This window comes from Schistocerca gregaria, chromosome 3 (assembly GCF_023897955.1).
Source record: "Schistocerca gregaria isolate iqSchGreg1 chromosome 3, iqSchGreg1.2, whole genome shotgun sequence".
In the NCBI taxonomy this organism is placed as follows: domain Eukaryota; kingdom Metazoa; phylum Arthropoda; class Insecta; order Orthoptera; family Acrididae; genus Schistocerca; species Schistocerca gregaria.
Genome location: NC_064922.1, coordinates 955,497,511 through 955,513,872, shown reverse-complemented (window position 1 = coordinate 955,513,872; position 16,362 = coordinate 955,497,511). Strand labels below are relative to the sequence as shown.

Here is a 16,362-nt window from a genome sequence, read left to right as displayed (position 1 = left end):
TCTCCTCTTGGTATAATGAACCTTGGACAAACGAACAGAGGAAGATTTTCCTAGTCTTTTCCCATCGATATATGCAAAGGATCCTCCGTCGATTGTTTTGCGACTATGGCGAAGGTTTCTTGTACTGTGCTTCTGTTATACAGGGTTGTCAGAAACTGTCTGAAAAGCTTGTAAGGGTGTTGCAAGGTTGGTTGTGCTGAGAAATAACTGTCAAGAAAAACATTCGAGCGTTGCCCTGTTCCAGAGTTAATCAGCATTCGAGTTGACCAATCAGGTGGTCGCGCGCACAATCAAGCGGCCCGCAAGATTCTGCTTCTTGCTTCGGTTTCCTAAAACCGCACTTGAGCGATACAAAATTTGGGCATGGTAGGATAGTAAGGATCGAACCCGACCTAAGGGCTGAACAGTCTCGTGCGCTAAGAGATCTGGCACCACAACCTACGCCACAACACCCTTACAAGGCTTTCAGTCTGTTTCTGACTAACGTGTATATTCATTACTTAGCTACAATATCGGTCGTTCTCTTTTTATGGCGCGTTATACAAAGTGTTTACAAATATCTGTAATAAACGCAAGGGATATATTTCTAGGATATGGACAAGACAAAATGATGGAATGCATTCAGTTAGCTGGCAACAAGGTGCAGGCATTGCACGGTTAGATGCCATCTATTCCTACCGCTACTTGCTGCGGTGATAAATTCGTTGTAATGGCAGCTGAAATACAAACGTCTCCCTCCCGCCATAGGTAGTAGGGAGAAGACACTGGCGGCCATTCGCCTTTAACAGCGCGCGGTGTGAAAGACGCGTAACTTCTGCAAGGCCACGGAGCAGTGAAAGGTGCCCCAAGGCAAGCACGATGTCTCTCTGCGAAATCCTGGCGTTAGTGAAATCAAGAAATGAACGGCGGAGGATATGTTTCCTTGTGCTACATATTTCTACCCGTTCCTTTCATGGGTGGAGAAATTGAAGTGTGAGCTTACGTGCACCTTTGCTAGCCGTTGTTAGGGTGCGTTTGAACTAAGAGGGAGCGTAAGAATATTGGTAAATTCCGCTTTGAAGACCCATGCTTCGTCTTTTCTAACTTGGTTTTCGAGAGATAAGTTCTTGCTGTCTTTCAATTTAGATGTTGTCAAATTGTTTTTCTAAGAGGCATAAAACAAATTATTCCTGCTGCCTTTCTTTAAATACGATGATTGTCACTTCTCTAACTTGTTATGGATAGACAACATTCCATTAGAACTACTGCCGGCCTTGGGAGAGCCAGTCCTGACGAAACTCTACCATCTGGTAAGCAAGATGTATGAGACAGACGAAATACCCTCAGACTTCAAGAAGAATATAATAATTCCAATCCCAAACAAAGCAGGTGTGGTGTAGGCAATGTAATAATTCCAACCCCAAAAAAGGTGTTGACAAATGTGAAAATTACCGAACAATCAGTTTAATAAGTCACAACTGCAAAATACTAACGCGAATTCTTTACAGACGAATGAAAAACTGGTAGAAGCCGACCACGGGGAAGATCAGTTTGGATTCCGTAGAAATATTGGAATACGTGAGACAAAACTGACCCTACGACTTATCTTAGAAAATAGATTAAGGAAAGGCAAACCTACGTTTCTAGCATTTGTAGACTTAGAGAAAGCTTTTGACACTGTTGACTGGAATACTCTTTTTCAAATTCTGGAGGTGGCAGGGGTAAAGTACATGGAGCGAAAGGCTATTTACAATTTGTACAGAAACCAGATGGCAGGTATAAGAGTCGACGGGCATGAAAGGGAAGCAGTGGTTGGGAAGGGAGTGAGACAGGGTTGTAACCTCTGCCCGATGTTATTCAATCTGTATATTGAGCAAGCAGTGAAAGAAACAAAAGAAAAATTCGGAGTAGGTATTAAAATCCATGGAGAAGAAATAAAAATGTTGAGGTTCGCCGATGACATTGTAATTCTGTCAGAGACAGCAAAGGACTTGGAAGAGCAGTTGAACGGAATGGACAGTGTCTTGAAAGGAGGATATAAGATGAACATCAACAAAAGCAAAACGAGGATAATGGAATGTAGTCGGATTAAATCGGGTGATGCTGAGGGAATTGGATTAGGAAATGAGACACTGAAAGTAGTAAAGGAGTTTTGCTATTTGGGGAGCAAAGTAACTGATGAGGGTCGAAGTAGGGACGATATAAAATGTAGACTGGCAATGGCAAGGAAAGCGTTTCTGAAGAAGAGAAATTTGTTAACATAGAGTATAGATTTGTCAGGAAATCATCTCTGAAAGTATTTGTATGGAGTGTAGCCATGTATGGAAGTGAAACATGGACGATAACTAGTTTGGACAAGAAGAGAATAGAAACTTTCGAAATGTGGTGCTACAGAAGAATGCTGAAGATTAGATGGGTAGATCACATAACTAATGAGGTATTGAATAGAATTGGGGAGAAGAGGAGTTTGTGACACAACTTGACAAGAAGAAGGGACCGGTTGGTAGGACATGTTCTGAGACATCGAGGGATCACCAATTTAGTACTGGAGGTCAGCGTGGAGGGTAAAAATCGTAGAGGGAGACCAAGAGATGAATACACTAAGCAGATTCAGAAGGGTGTAGGTTGCAGTAAGTACTGGGAGATGATGAAGCTTGCACACGATAGAGTAGCATGGAGAGCTGCATCAAACCAGTCTCAGGACTGAAGACCACAGCAACAATTTTAGCAGTATTTAAATGCATGCTGTAGCGACTGTATATGACTTTCGTAGACTGAGGGACCTTTTTCCAGTTTCCTACCGAAGAAATTACCTATTTGATTTAGTTACAACTAAGCCCATGAGATTATTCCAAATTGCACCCTCGCGCATTTTTCCTGCAGTTGTCAAAGCAAATAAACTTTTCACGTTTAGTCTTCGCTCAACTGTGGCATTGCAGTGCCGGTTTCAAAATGTCATGAACAGGTGTGAAATGACTCTTTTTTTGTACTGATTTCGAGACGACGTTTGTAATTGTTCAGCTCATTTTCAGAATGAAATTGCTTACTTGCTCAGTGTGCTGATGTGGTTATTCAGTTGCTTGAGGAACACACACAAATGAGCCAACTGCGGAATAGAAGTCATAAACAAAAATTGAACGAGAGATTGTGTTGACAGCATTGATAGACAGTGAGAAAAGGAGCGGACTTTGCATTAATGTCAAGCTTCTGTACCAATGATACGTCAATGAATTCTATCCATATCTTAGTTCTAGTCCTAAGAATAGAATTTCTACTAACCTTCCTTCATTGTCAAGGAATGAGTGGAAAATTGTCTTAAACTGAACCTAACTTGATAAATAAATACATTATGAATAATATATCACGGTTTAAGGTAGACCTACCCAAATAATTTTTTTTAATGTGATAGATCTCTTCATAATGCTAAATAAAAATCTAAATTGATCAGACAACTGTAACAATGTGCAGGAAAGCTCTTGCTAAATGTAGATCTAAATTTGAGAAATTTCTTCACTTACCAAACAGGAGTTGGTAGAGCTCCAATTCAGACTATTGCGATATTGTAAGACAGGGTACGAATAGTGAACACACACATAAGGTTACAGCTATACATAAATGGTTGTCTATAAATGCAGATATGACAGACTGCAGAGGTTACCTGATATCAGTATTTGTTATCCTCAGACAGCTTACACGAGACCAGAAAACATTTCAACCTGTTTACTCTTCGTTGGTTTCGTAGTGCCTAAGACTTCAAACTTGAAGTATTGATCGTAATTCCGTAAATAATAAAACAGCTCAAGCGTCAACGTCTTGGCTGTACGTTAACGTAATTAAATTGTTCTTGTTTCCATTGTCGTTTTTGTCACGTGTCTGTAACAAAGCTGAGAGATCCAAAACCAAGTGGCGTTCAAGAGGTGGTTACATCTTCCCCTTCATTGGCGTAGATTCTATTTTAGTATATTCCTGCAGTTTACTACGTGACAAACGAGCGACAATCTTTTCCAGTCCTATCATCTTTCTAAGCTTTTCTGATTGCTGTCGCGTCCTCTCTATTCTTCTCTTCTGTTTTGATTATTTTCTTAGTCCTTCTGTTGAAATTCCCCTATTAATCACCATTTCTCATTCCACTTCATTCTTGATCTAGGTTAGTCTTTCGTACTGTATCAATGCTCATGTTGGTAAATCACTGCACACTGGTGACAGAATTGTTATATTTTCGACAGATTACTAACGCATACGTAAATAAGACTGTCATTGTAATAATTTACTGTAACGAAACTTTCATGGCCACTAATGCTGTTCTGGTGCCAGCTATGGGTTATTTCAATCTTTTATGCCATTCAGGCTTGTCACTGACCTAGAGCTTTTTCCACGAGCTTTCTTTCTTTCTTTCTTCAATCCATATGCTGCGTATCTTCTATGATTTTGGTTGTTGCCCATAAAGTCTTCGCTTTACACACCACGTTTCATGTTATGAGGTGAAATCCAAACGTCTCCCATTTCTGAGAAACTTGACCTCCTTGGCCTCTTGGTAAAAATGACAGATCCGGATAAACGTCTGATTTCAGTGTTGTCCTATGTAAGAAATCCTTCTTTTACAAAAGGAGTCTATTCAAATGTTTGATGCGACGTGTCTATTTGATTAAGAGCTCAGTCATGCGTTTTTTTACCTATATTCCGTTAAGTGCTTTTCTGGAAACATTTGTTGACTATGTTTCCCTTGCTCGACTTCACTCTTCTTGTGTGAAGCCCCTGCAGCAGCGTAAACGTTGTTAAACAAAATACCCTACAAGACGAATTTGGGACAGCTCCACCGAACAAAGAAAGTAAATTCCACTTTAAAAAGCTGTTTATAATGGGAAACATTTTTGTTGGCATCATAGGCGTCGAAAGAAACATATGAGCACTATTTGTTTTTACTCACGATCCACATAATGCGGTACTGAAATACCAGAGGATATCCGCTTGACTCCTCATGAGATTAAAGTCCCGTGTATCACTTCGTACGTAATCGGATTTCCGAACAAAAAAGAGAATGTCGGAAACAATTTTTGCTGATGCATCTACATGTTAAAGCCTGAATCTGTTTTGTCAACATGATTTTCGGTTTGCTTTGCAATCTTTGTTTAGCATAAACAGCTTCTGGAAATATACTGCAGTATTCGATTGAGCTAGCATTTTGGCTGTTCCCTTCACATTACAAAATGGCTAAGGTCTTAGCAACCCAGTATTTCTCCTCCTTCACAGCAAAAAATCACATCGTTCATATTAGCGGACATTTTAAAAATCAAGTAGAAACCCGACAACCCAAGCAAGTCTCAAGAATGTGTTCAAATGATTCGAATGGTTCTAAGCACTATGGGACTCGACATCTGACGTCATCAATCCCCTAGACTTAGAACCACTTAAACCTAACCAACCTAAGGACATCACACACACATCGATGCCCGAGGCAGGATTCGAACCTACGACCGTAGCAGCAGCGCGGTTTCGCACTGAAGCGCCTAGAGCCGCTCGGCCACAGCGGCCGGCCAAGAATGTGTCAGCGTTTTCATAGGAGATACCGTAGGTCTCTAGAAGAACGTAGCGTTCCAAAGGATTGAAAAGGGCACAGGTCATCCTCGTTCTCAAGAAGGGACGTCGAACAGATGTGCAGAACTATAGACCTATATCTCTAACGTCGATCAGTTGCAGAATTTTGGAACACGTATTATGTTCGAGTATAATGTCTTTTCTGGAGACTAGAAATCTACTCTGTAGGAATCAGCATGGGTTTCGAAAAAGACGATCGTGTGAAACCCAGCTCGCGCTATTCGTCCACGAGACTCAGAGGGCCTTAGACACGGGTTCACAGGTAGATGCCGTGTTTCTTGACTTCCGCAAGGTGTTCGATACAGTTCCTCACAGTCGTTTAATGAACAAAGTAAGAGCATAAGGGATGTCAGACCAATTGTCTGATTGGATTGAAGAGTTCCTCGATAACAGAACGCAGCATGTCATTCTCAATGGAGAGAAGTCTTCCGAAGTAAGAGTGATTTCAGGTGTGCCGCAGGGGAGTGTCGTAGGACCGTTGCTATTCACGATATACATAAATGACCTTATGGATAACATCGGAAAACACTGAGGCTTTTTGCGGATGACGCTGTGGTATATCGAGAGGTTGTAACAATGGAAAATTGTACTGAAATGCAGGAGGATCTGCAGCGAATTGACGCATGGTGCAGGGAATGGCAATTGAATCTCTATGTAGACAAGTGTAATGTGCTGCGAATACATAGAAAGATAGATCCCTTATCATTTAGCTACAAAATAGCACGTCAGCAAGTGAAAGCAGTTAATTCCATAAATTATCTGGGAGTACGCATTAGGAGTGATTTAAAATGGAATGATCATATAAAGTTGATCGTCGGTAAAGCAGATGCCAGACTGAGATTCATTGGAAGAATCCTAAGGAAATGCAATCCGAAAACAAAGGAAGTAGGTTACAGTACGCTTGTTCGCCCACTGCTTGAATACTGCTCAGCAGTGTGGCATCCGTACCAGATAGGGTTGATAGTAGAGATAAAGATCCAACGGAGAGCAGCGCGCTTCGGTACAGGCTCATTTAGTAATCGCGAAAGCGTTACGGAGATGATAAACTCCAGTGGAAGACTCTGCAGGAGAGACTCTCAGTAGCTCTGTACGGGCTTTTCTTGAAGTTTCGAGAACATACCTTCACCGAGGAGTCGAGCAGTATATTGCTCCCTCCTACGTATATCTTGCGAAGAAACCATGAGGATAAAATCAGAGAGATTAGAGCTCACACAGAAGCATACTGACAATCCTTCTTTCCACGAACAATACCAGACTGGAATAGAAGGTGGCTTGCGGAGTATGGATGTAGATGTAGATAGTGGAAGATGAATCCGTCCGGATCGTATATTGGAGTGTTTTCATGACTGTTGAGAAGCGGTACGTTATTGGGAAGTCTGTTCACAAAAACTGCATTGGGAAGCCCCATGTTAACGTAGTGACTGCATCCTAAGCCGCTATACCCTCTCTTTTTCAAGTGATCTCGGTCCTATAGCTTCTCAGATTGCACCGCTGCCGAAGTGGTTGAGCGGGTATTGCGCATGCGCAGACGACTAAGAACAATAATCTCGGAGAGCGCCAGAGGCGGCTTCGCTTTCTCCGCAAGAATGTGCTTTGCTGCGTGGCTCTCACTTTCATCGGTCGTTAAAATTCGATCGTCCAGCTGGCTGCTTGGAACATACTCGATTCGCTTAGAATTTATTCTCGTAGCGCATCCGCCAGAGGGAAGTTATTAACTTATCTGGTCAGTCTTAACCGTAATTAGCTTCACCCTTTGTTGCAAGAACTTGAAAACCACACAAATTTCAATTTTTCATGGACAAGCAGTAAATAACAAAAGTGATTTTTTTCTAGGAATTTTATTTTTGCAGCATTTCATGAAGCTCCAGTGGTTTGCCGACCAACAGTTATCAGTACAGCACTTTTCCTACATAAGAAACCCAAAGGTGTTCGAACGCACTAAGATTACAAATCATTGGGCATAGGAAGGCAGTTACAGTTACTAACTGGAGAGCAGCAAAAATATTTTTATTGCAGCAGAGAAATACTCCACAAAGCAAACATTTTAAGTTTGGCCCATATTGAACCTTTCAGTTACTACCTACATCAAAACTTCAGTCCCGGATCTACGATATTCCTGAACCGGGGCAAAAACTTGATAGTGGCACCTCCCCACCCCTCAAGCATACGAGATAAACGTCAAAAAAGAAAAAAATTTTTTTGGAAAAGTGTTAATTATGTAGCTCACATCTTTTTGATAAAACATACATATAAAACATACATGTTTAATAAATGGAAGATACGTGGTCTGGTCTTACGTGAGCGAAATGCAGTCGCACGCCTCTTCACACAACATTGTTCTATCGCATGTCGCCGTATTTCGCTCTGTGGAATTCGAACGTGTATATTTTGTAACGGAAACCATCAAACGTATATTCAAGACACTGGAAATTAAAATTCTGCTATGCCTCTCCTGCTTCCAGTGGGCCTGTTTGACATCCTAACTCCCTTAAAAAAACACTCAATGGGTGGGATTATTTGCGACCAGGAGAAAATTTCCACTCTTTATTGCCTATTAGCTAATGACGTTCTCTTTTGTGTGACATCAAATTGAGGAAACACACAACCAGTAGAGACAAGCAAGACAGTACACATTCTCTGTCCTTAGGTAACAGTGTTTTTTCCTTTTTTCACCCCTCTCTAATCTTGCTACAGTTTTACACGGCTTGCTTTCCTTTCTGTGAAAGAATCTATTACCTCAATGTTCGTCAAACGTTTTGCTACATGAAAAATAAAAATGTCGTGGTCTAATACTGAAAAAGCTGTTAAGACTAATTGTACCCAAGACTGGTGAGGTTTCTGGATTTGATTAGGCCTGTGTCAATTTTGTCACTGTTCAGATAAAAACGAAATGCGGATTTCTATAATTGCACCAGTTCTAACACACCAAATAAGCGAAACTGTTTTGGTAGAAAATGGTCGTTTTTATCTACCTCATTTACATAGAAAACCGATACAATATAATGCACGAAGTAATATCAGATGCCTATAGGCCTACTAAAAGCAAAAAGTTTCTTGTTAGGAAGTAATTTTACATTTCATTCTTACGCTCCAGTTTCTCAAGCATGAAACCGATAAATAGTACGGTATTTTTATATAAATTGAAAATCATATTCTTCTATATAACTTGTTTGAGGTCTCCGTTTCCTCTCCTGCCATGTTCTAACAATCAACCTTGTCACGAAATCTTGTCAAAACATTCTCCGGTTTACTTCATTAACCCTGCCAGAATCATCATTTTAGCAATCCCAAGTTTATAATCCAGCTAGGCGTAACTGTGTGTTCATATAACGCGTTTTCCGCGCTATTCCGAAAATAGAACTTAAGCAGCTGCTAACCGGGTAACTATCAGGCGAAAATTTTGCCAAAATTTCATTTTCGTGGGTACACAGAGAAGCTAATACGTAGTCTTTCTTACCTGTTAGTTATTTCCACCGTGGTAATCTGTATCTATGGATTTCGCTCGTAATTATAACAAAGCTTATCATTGGCACACCCAGGAAAAAGCGATTGGAATTCATTCATTCGTTAAGGTTTATTCAGCTTGTCTCGTATAGCCCCGTCCCCGTTTGTCTGCGGGAAAGTTTTTTTTTTTGTTTCTAGATGCGACGGGGATTACCCTGGCACACACATCATAGGCGCACACTATGCACGCATTCAAAAATGAACTTATGATTCGTTCAGAAATCAACTTCGAATGTGTTCAGAATTATTCAAAAACCAACAGGGATGCGTTTCAAAATCATATGAACAATCGACAGACCGACATGCGCTGGATGCTAGGCCCTTTGCGAAACGCGATTCTTTTTCTTAGAGAATATGAATTTGGGCAGATACCCAGTTTGCCCACACGCCCGATCCGGGCTTGCAAACCTTCCTCTTTTTCGCATATATTGCTTTATTTTGGAACTTTGCTTCCAGCTTTGGGATTGATATGTTTTGCATTCATTTGTCCCACAGTAACATTTCTCCAGAACTCCCTAAGTGAAATTTTCCCATACAGCTCACAGTACAGTTCATAAGCAGTTACAAATATTTAATTGATCTTTTTCTCAGCCCATAAGCAGATCTAAGTCTTAGCATGGTTACAAATTCCATATCACAACTGTAGTATTTTACTATAGAAGAGCGCTGAACGTTGATTTTAATGGCACCCTAGCTTAATTTCGCTTGGTAAAAATAGAACGCAAGAATGCAGCCTTTTAGGTCTGCAGTACGCCAGTTTGTAACAGCGATGTACATGCTTCATTGCGATGCATTGTTTCACGGTGTTTCTTCCTTTGAAGAAAATAGGTATCTAAATTACCTCCACCTTATGTCAGTTTTAGTCTCTGATATCTTTATACTTTTGAGAGAATTTTACATGTACTCATTTATCCCAGTTTCAGGTACACTGATTTACAGCTCCACTGGTGCACATTGCATCAAACGCTTTAAACAATTGCATCAAAACCTAAAGCTTCTTCATGACTCGCATCAAAACCTAAACCCGCAGGATCATTAGCAGAATTTGCATTGATACCACTGCCTTTATCATCCCATACTTAGTTATCCGACAAATCTTTTAGAAAAGCTGCAAGAATTTCATCATCAGTTAGTACTGACAATGCCCAGAAAGTGAAACATGATTTACAATAATCAAAAGTATGCTAAAACTAAAAGGAGTGTGAGCCTTATGCAGCTATATTGACAAAGTTATTAAAAAACCGTGAAAAATATCGAAGTAGGCGACAAAACTCACTTGAATAAATCATAATGTTTCCTGCAGTCAAATCAAGAATTCTCGTCTCTAAACAGTGAAGTACACGACTATCAGACCAGAAACAGGCACGATTTCCATAGAAACATACATTCAAAATCCTTGTACCAAAAATAACGTTCAGTGCCTTACCAATAGAAATAAAAAGCATACAAAACTTACATATATTCAAAAAAGAATTAAAGAGGCTACTTCAAGGTCAGAGTTTCTATAATGTTGATGAATTTCTATCTAAACAGATAGTGATCATCTTTTGATATTTCTGCATAATCCATTTTTTCCAACATGCATGTAAATAGAACACGAAATACGTTAAGTTTAATAAAGAAAAATATTAAAGTGTAATTAAGAAAAGGTTATTCCCCTTAATGGATTTTTCTTTGCATAAATCTTGTAATTTTTTTTCTCTCACGTTTCATGTAAAATGTGTAAAGTGTAACAAACAAAATGTTGTTTCCCTTAATTGTTAACATTCTCTCTCTTTCTATATGACTATTCCTATATCATGTGGGGAAGATGCTAGTGTCGATGTTTCGTATTCTACTGAAGCTGATGTTGAAGTCCTGTGCTAGCACATGAGTGGTTATGTGCCAGTCTGCCCTAATCATATCAACTGCCCACTTGATTTTGGAGTGGATGAGGCTGGTCTCAAGATCGACAGGTCTCCTGTGTCGAACTGCAGCCAGCACTGCTCCACAATGGTGATTCAGACAGTCACAGTACCCCACACACATTCCCCAGTCTCTAATGGATGTAACCAGTGTTTGTTCTTTGGCGCCAAGGAAAGAATAACAGCACATTCATCCTCTTCAAGTTTTTGGTAATAATATTTCCACATTTACCACACATGCTTAAGATGTGAAAGCCACACTAACTTCTTGTTCCTTACCTACATGTCATCCCACATATAACCCCATCGTATACACTCCACCACCTCCCTCGAGTGGAATCTTTTGATGGCCCCTGGTAATTAGGGGCCTAAGATTCCTACTGTGTACAAGTGTTAGGTACGCTCCTCTCAATTTGTGCGCCAAGCAACTGCTATTGTCACTTGAGCCTTAAACTGGTCCTGGAGGCATTGTATTTATTTAGTCCTTCAAATCCTACATCTGTAGAATATATACAAGGATATTGGACACGAAGGGATAGTTGTAGAGGTTCACGTGGGACATACATCATTTGTATGCACCTATTAAAATGAAAGGCAGAGATATAGTGAAACCCAGAGATATGGTCTGATCCAGCTGAAAAGGATGCCACATTTTAGGAACATATCTCCGTCAAGGGTGTCAACATTGACAGCCTTCCATTCACCTGTATGCTTGGCATATGCACCTGCTGTTTTAGTACACAGTTGTCGCCACAGGCACCATTGCTGCCAGATTAAAGTTAACAAAAAGGTACATACTGTAACAGTAACTGAACCTTGTCACAGAGATTGTGACTTCAAACAATGGAAACTCTGGGTAGGAATATCAACAATGTAGGAAAAGACACTGCTACTTACCATAAAGAAGACACTTTAAGATTCAGACAGGCACAATTAAAAGCCACTTACATTAAACTTTTGGTCACAGCCTTCACCAGTGACCCCGCGCAGGCAGCAATTTTGTGTGTGTGTGTGTGTGTGTGTGTGTGTGTGTGTGTGTGTGTGTGTGTGTGTGTGTGTCCTTCACAGTAAGTCGCCATCTGTCTTGTAGTACATTCTAGACTGCGACTGTGGCCACCGGTAGGAAGCTGCAGGTGCTGATGCCACATTTTTGTGTTCCCTCTAATATATAGTTGATTTGTTCGTATTTGGCACAAAATTTGGAAATGCATAATTTGGAAACGCATGTGTGCTTTGGTGGACATCTACATCTACATCTATATCTATATCTATACTCCACAAAACAGTGTAAAGTGCATAGCATATACATTTTCCATTGTGCTGCTAATTAGGTGTTATTTCCATTTATTTTGCATGTGGAGTGCGAGGAAAATGACAGCTCAAGCGCGTTGGTGCTTGCTAAAATTAAACTAATATAATATGTACTAGATCATAGTCAATTCCTAGCTTAATCATTTGATACTAGTTCTTGAGCCTTCTTTAGAAGGCTTTCTTGATATCCCATATCATCATCTGCTATTTTGTTTTTCAGCATTTCAGTGATGGTCTATAGTAGGTCAAACCAGCAATCGTTATTCATGCTGCAATAGTTGTGGCAGTTTCTTCTGTGTTCTTCATGGGCACAATATGAATTGAACAATAACCAATGTATGAACCAATCCTGCAACTAGAAGTCTAAACATGGCATGAATCATCAGATCATTATGTAATTTCTCCACGTTTGTTTGCTCCATTGGCTCCTAAATAAATATACCCCTCCCCTTTCCTCACACCTATTCTCAAAGCATTTCTACATGAGCACTACTCAACACACACTGAATCCTTACACACTAAATTACTTTTGTCACCCCTATGTAGCAAGCATGTAAATATGGAATAAACTGTTCTAACTGATTCAGAATAAACTGATTGCTTCTCACCAGATATCAAAATCCCTAAAGATCTCAGTGTAAGTCACACCATTTTGAAATCCCATGACAGGTGAAAACTGGCTTCTGTGGGCAATGGTCTTCTTTGTGTTATTCTTAAAGGATGTATTCACAAGTTGCCTAACTTCTCTGCTAGCACTTCCTTCTGTCTGTCTCAACAGCTCTCCTGCATACCTTGTTCCACCAGAACTCCTGTAGGAGAGTGTAGTGTAGAAATAGTCCTAAACTTCCAGAATATTTTTAGATTGAATCTTGCACATTGCAGCAAAGTTTACTGGAATGCTATTAAAAGGCAGGACGGATAGAAGCTGCAAGACAAATTAGTGGTGATTGAAAGGCAGTCAGGGTACTGACTGCAAATAAGTAGGACTCAGTTTGGAGTCCTAGATTAGAAACAATTTTGCCGTCACATGTATTCTCAGAATAGTTACCCAATGTCCAATGTGTCCGATGTGTTAGGTTTCAAAACCTTACTTTTACAATAGGTTTCAAAACCTTACTTTTACAATAACTATCTCCTCCCCCCCCCCCCCCCCCCCACACACACACACACACACACATGCCTCCCCAATCCTCAAAATTTTTGCTATTTTGTAAACAAATTTGGTGTGATTACATGCTGCATCTATTTATAAAATGACATATCTTACATGAGAGAAACCCCAAGGTAAACAAATACACAAAAGTTAATGCATTACAGTAAGACATCTCCTACCATATAAAGTACTTAGAGTGGTTGCAACTAATTTTTGTTTTTTCCTTCGCAGATCTAAAGAACAATGGGCTTCGGCAGGGAGATGGATGGCTGTGGCCAATGTATGAAGTACAGCATGTTTGTGGCTAACTTCATAATATTTGTAAGTAAATGTGAAGTTTCATTCTTAATTTCAATTCTGATTTGATAACATAATTTGATGTTCTTAAAATGTTTAGTAGTTCTCAGGAACAGCTGATAAAATTTCAGAACATTCAAGCCTGTTGAACTTCAGAAATATTTGCTTAAAAGCTTCGTGCTAGATGTGGAAGTTACAGAAGCAAAAGGAAAAAGTGATAAGCGTCTACCCAATGACAGATTGGATGATTATCGCTTTGGACTATCTTTTTGTTAAAGTACAGTAACTACAAAATGGTTAAGTTTAGATCCTAAGCGTTACTCATTTTGCAGCCAACTCCTACCAACAAAGTTATACTGGCATGGCTTGAAAGTTGACTCGAAGCTTAATTTTACGTGTAGTTCAGTTATGTTCCCAAAGTGTGTCCACTCAGATTACTAATAAACTAAAATTTGTAACTATGTTTTATAGCCTAGAGAAATATACCAATGTTTGTACTGATAATTTTTCATTGGTGTGAAATATTCTTGTATTTTAATTAGAAGTTTATTTAGGTGAAACTGCTTAGTCATATAGTATTTTAAGGTGAAACTGCTTAGTCATATAGTATTTTAAGGTTCAATTGTGGGAGAACTAAGTCAGTTATAAATCGCAGAGCTGATAAAAATAATCACTAGATTACATTTCAAAGCTGGCAAACATTTTAAAACATAGTGGCAGATGGATGTTTCAGTTGCATGCAGCTTTATTATTAGATGCCAACCTCCTTTTGACTGAAAACTGAAAAATTTTTGTATTGCATTAGAAGCTGTTAGTATTGTAATTAAATGAATATAGAATACCTGCAGCAAACATAATGGGTAAAAAAGTAGTAGCAAGAATTCTATAAGTAAATAATAAATAAAATAGAGTGCAGTTGTTGGAAATCTATAAGATAGTTGGTACATCATCTACTGGTATGTAAATAAACTAGTTAGACTACCAGATAAATTTATTTGAATTATCTTCCCACCAATGAAATATTCTCTAGAGCTTTGGAAGGAGGTTGCATGCCAGACATCTAAACTTTCAAAAACTTTATCATTTTTTAATTTCATTAAGTAATACATAATGCATTAATTATGTGAAGTTCAATTTTCAAGAAATGAATGAAAGTAGGTACTAAAAATTCAGGGCATTTTTACACTACTGGAAAGTCTTGGGAGGAGTGGGAACAATTTAATCCCTCAATATCAAATACTGGAAAATCCAGGATGGAATGTAAAAATATTATGAAAAGAAAAGGCAAAAAACAAACACACACACACACACACACACACACACACACACACACACACACACACACACACACACACACACACACACACACCTGTGACCTTCTATTTTTCAGAGGATGTGTGCTTGCATAGGCAGAGTTGGAACGGAAAGGATGATAATTCATATACTTCTGAATCAAACCATTGTTATTATTATTATTATTATTATTATTTTTTTTTTTTTTTGAGGGGTGAAAAAGTAAGAAGCTGATTTTTTTTGGGGGGGGGGGGGATGATATGGTTAGGTAGTTGTGATGGATAGGAGTAGGTGAAGTGCAGGAAATATTTAGACCAGGGAAATAGGAGAGACAATAAATATGTAGATAGTTATTACCAGGGCAATTAGGAAAGTTTCCTTCTTTTAGTGGAAAGAAGGGTGATGCGTCATAAGAGAAGTAAATAAAATAAATTGTGAAACAGCCATTTAAGTTGACAGTTTTGTTCAGAAGCAATCTCTGCCAGTGATGTCATTGTTCTTGGCAACTTTCGTTTCATAGTAATAGAAGAAGTGAAAAGCTTGTTCATAGCCACTTAAGATTGTGTAGAACTGCAGTAAATTGACATACAACATGGCAGCTTTCGCAATTGGCTCTGTCTCAAAGTAGAAAGTAAATCAATGACACAAAGTTTAACAAAGATATTATATAGGTTGTGAGAGATCCCTTGCCATGTGCTCCTATGCTACTAATAGTAACTTTCACCAACCATTTGCAGTGGAATGTTCCGTTTGAGTGGAAGGACAGCAAAGAGAGCAACATTCAGTGAAGTAAAATACTCTAAATTTATCTGACTAAAATCCTTAAAAGGTTTTGATGTTAAATAACATAAGTACTGGTAAGTGATTAGAAATCGTGTTCAGTCACTCAGTGACCATAATTGCACCAAACTGGAAGATAGGAGAAGGCCAAAATACTGAATTTGGGCTTTCAAAATTGTTTCAGTATGGAAGATGCTAATATGGTCCATCCTGCCTTTCAGTTGTTGTACAAATGTTGAAATGACAAATATTGAGAACTTAACACAGAATAGGAAAGCAACGAAAACTGCCTAGTAGTGGAAAGACATTAGGCCCAGATACCTGTAAGAGTCTTCAAAGATTACGTGAAAGAACTTGTTCCCCTTCTAACAGCAGTTCATCATAGAACACTGCAGCAACAAAGCATAGCTAGTGACTAAAAAAAAAACTCCAGGTCATTCCAGTTTTCATGAAGTCTTAGGACAGACTCATGTGATTATAGGCCCATATCATTGACATAAAAACTGTTGTACAAGTTATGGAACCTGTTTTATGCTCTAATATTAA

The 16,362-nt window shown here is 39.1% G+C and overlaps 1 protein-coding gene across 2 annotated transcripts in view; it reads left to right on the top strand.

Moving 5' to 3' along the window:
• Nucleotides 1-16,362, top strand: part of LOC126355933 (CD151 antigen) — a 176,520-nt gene that overhangs the window by 123,686 nt on the left and 36,472 nt on the right. For both annotated transcript variants that reach the window (XM_050006505.1, XM_050006504.1), the window contains one exon: nt 13,678-13,767. In XM_050006505.1, the coding sequence (XP_049862462.1) occupies nt 13,690-13,767 (78 nt within the window). In that variant the 5' untranslated portion in view covers nt 13,678-13,689. The remainder of the gene's footprint in view (nt 1-13,677; nt 13,768-16,362) is intronic.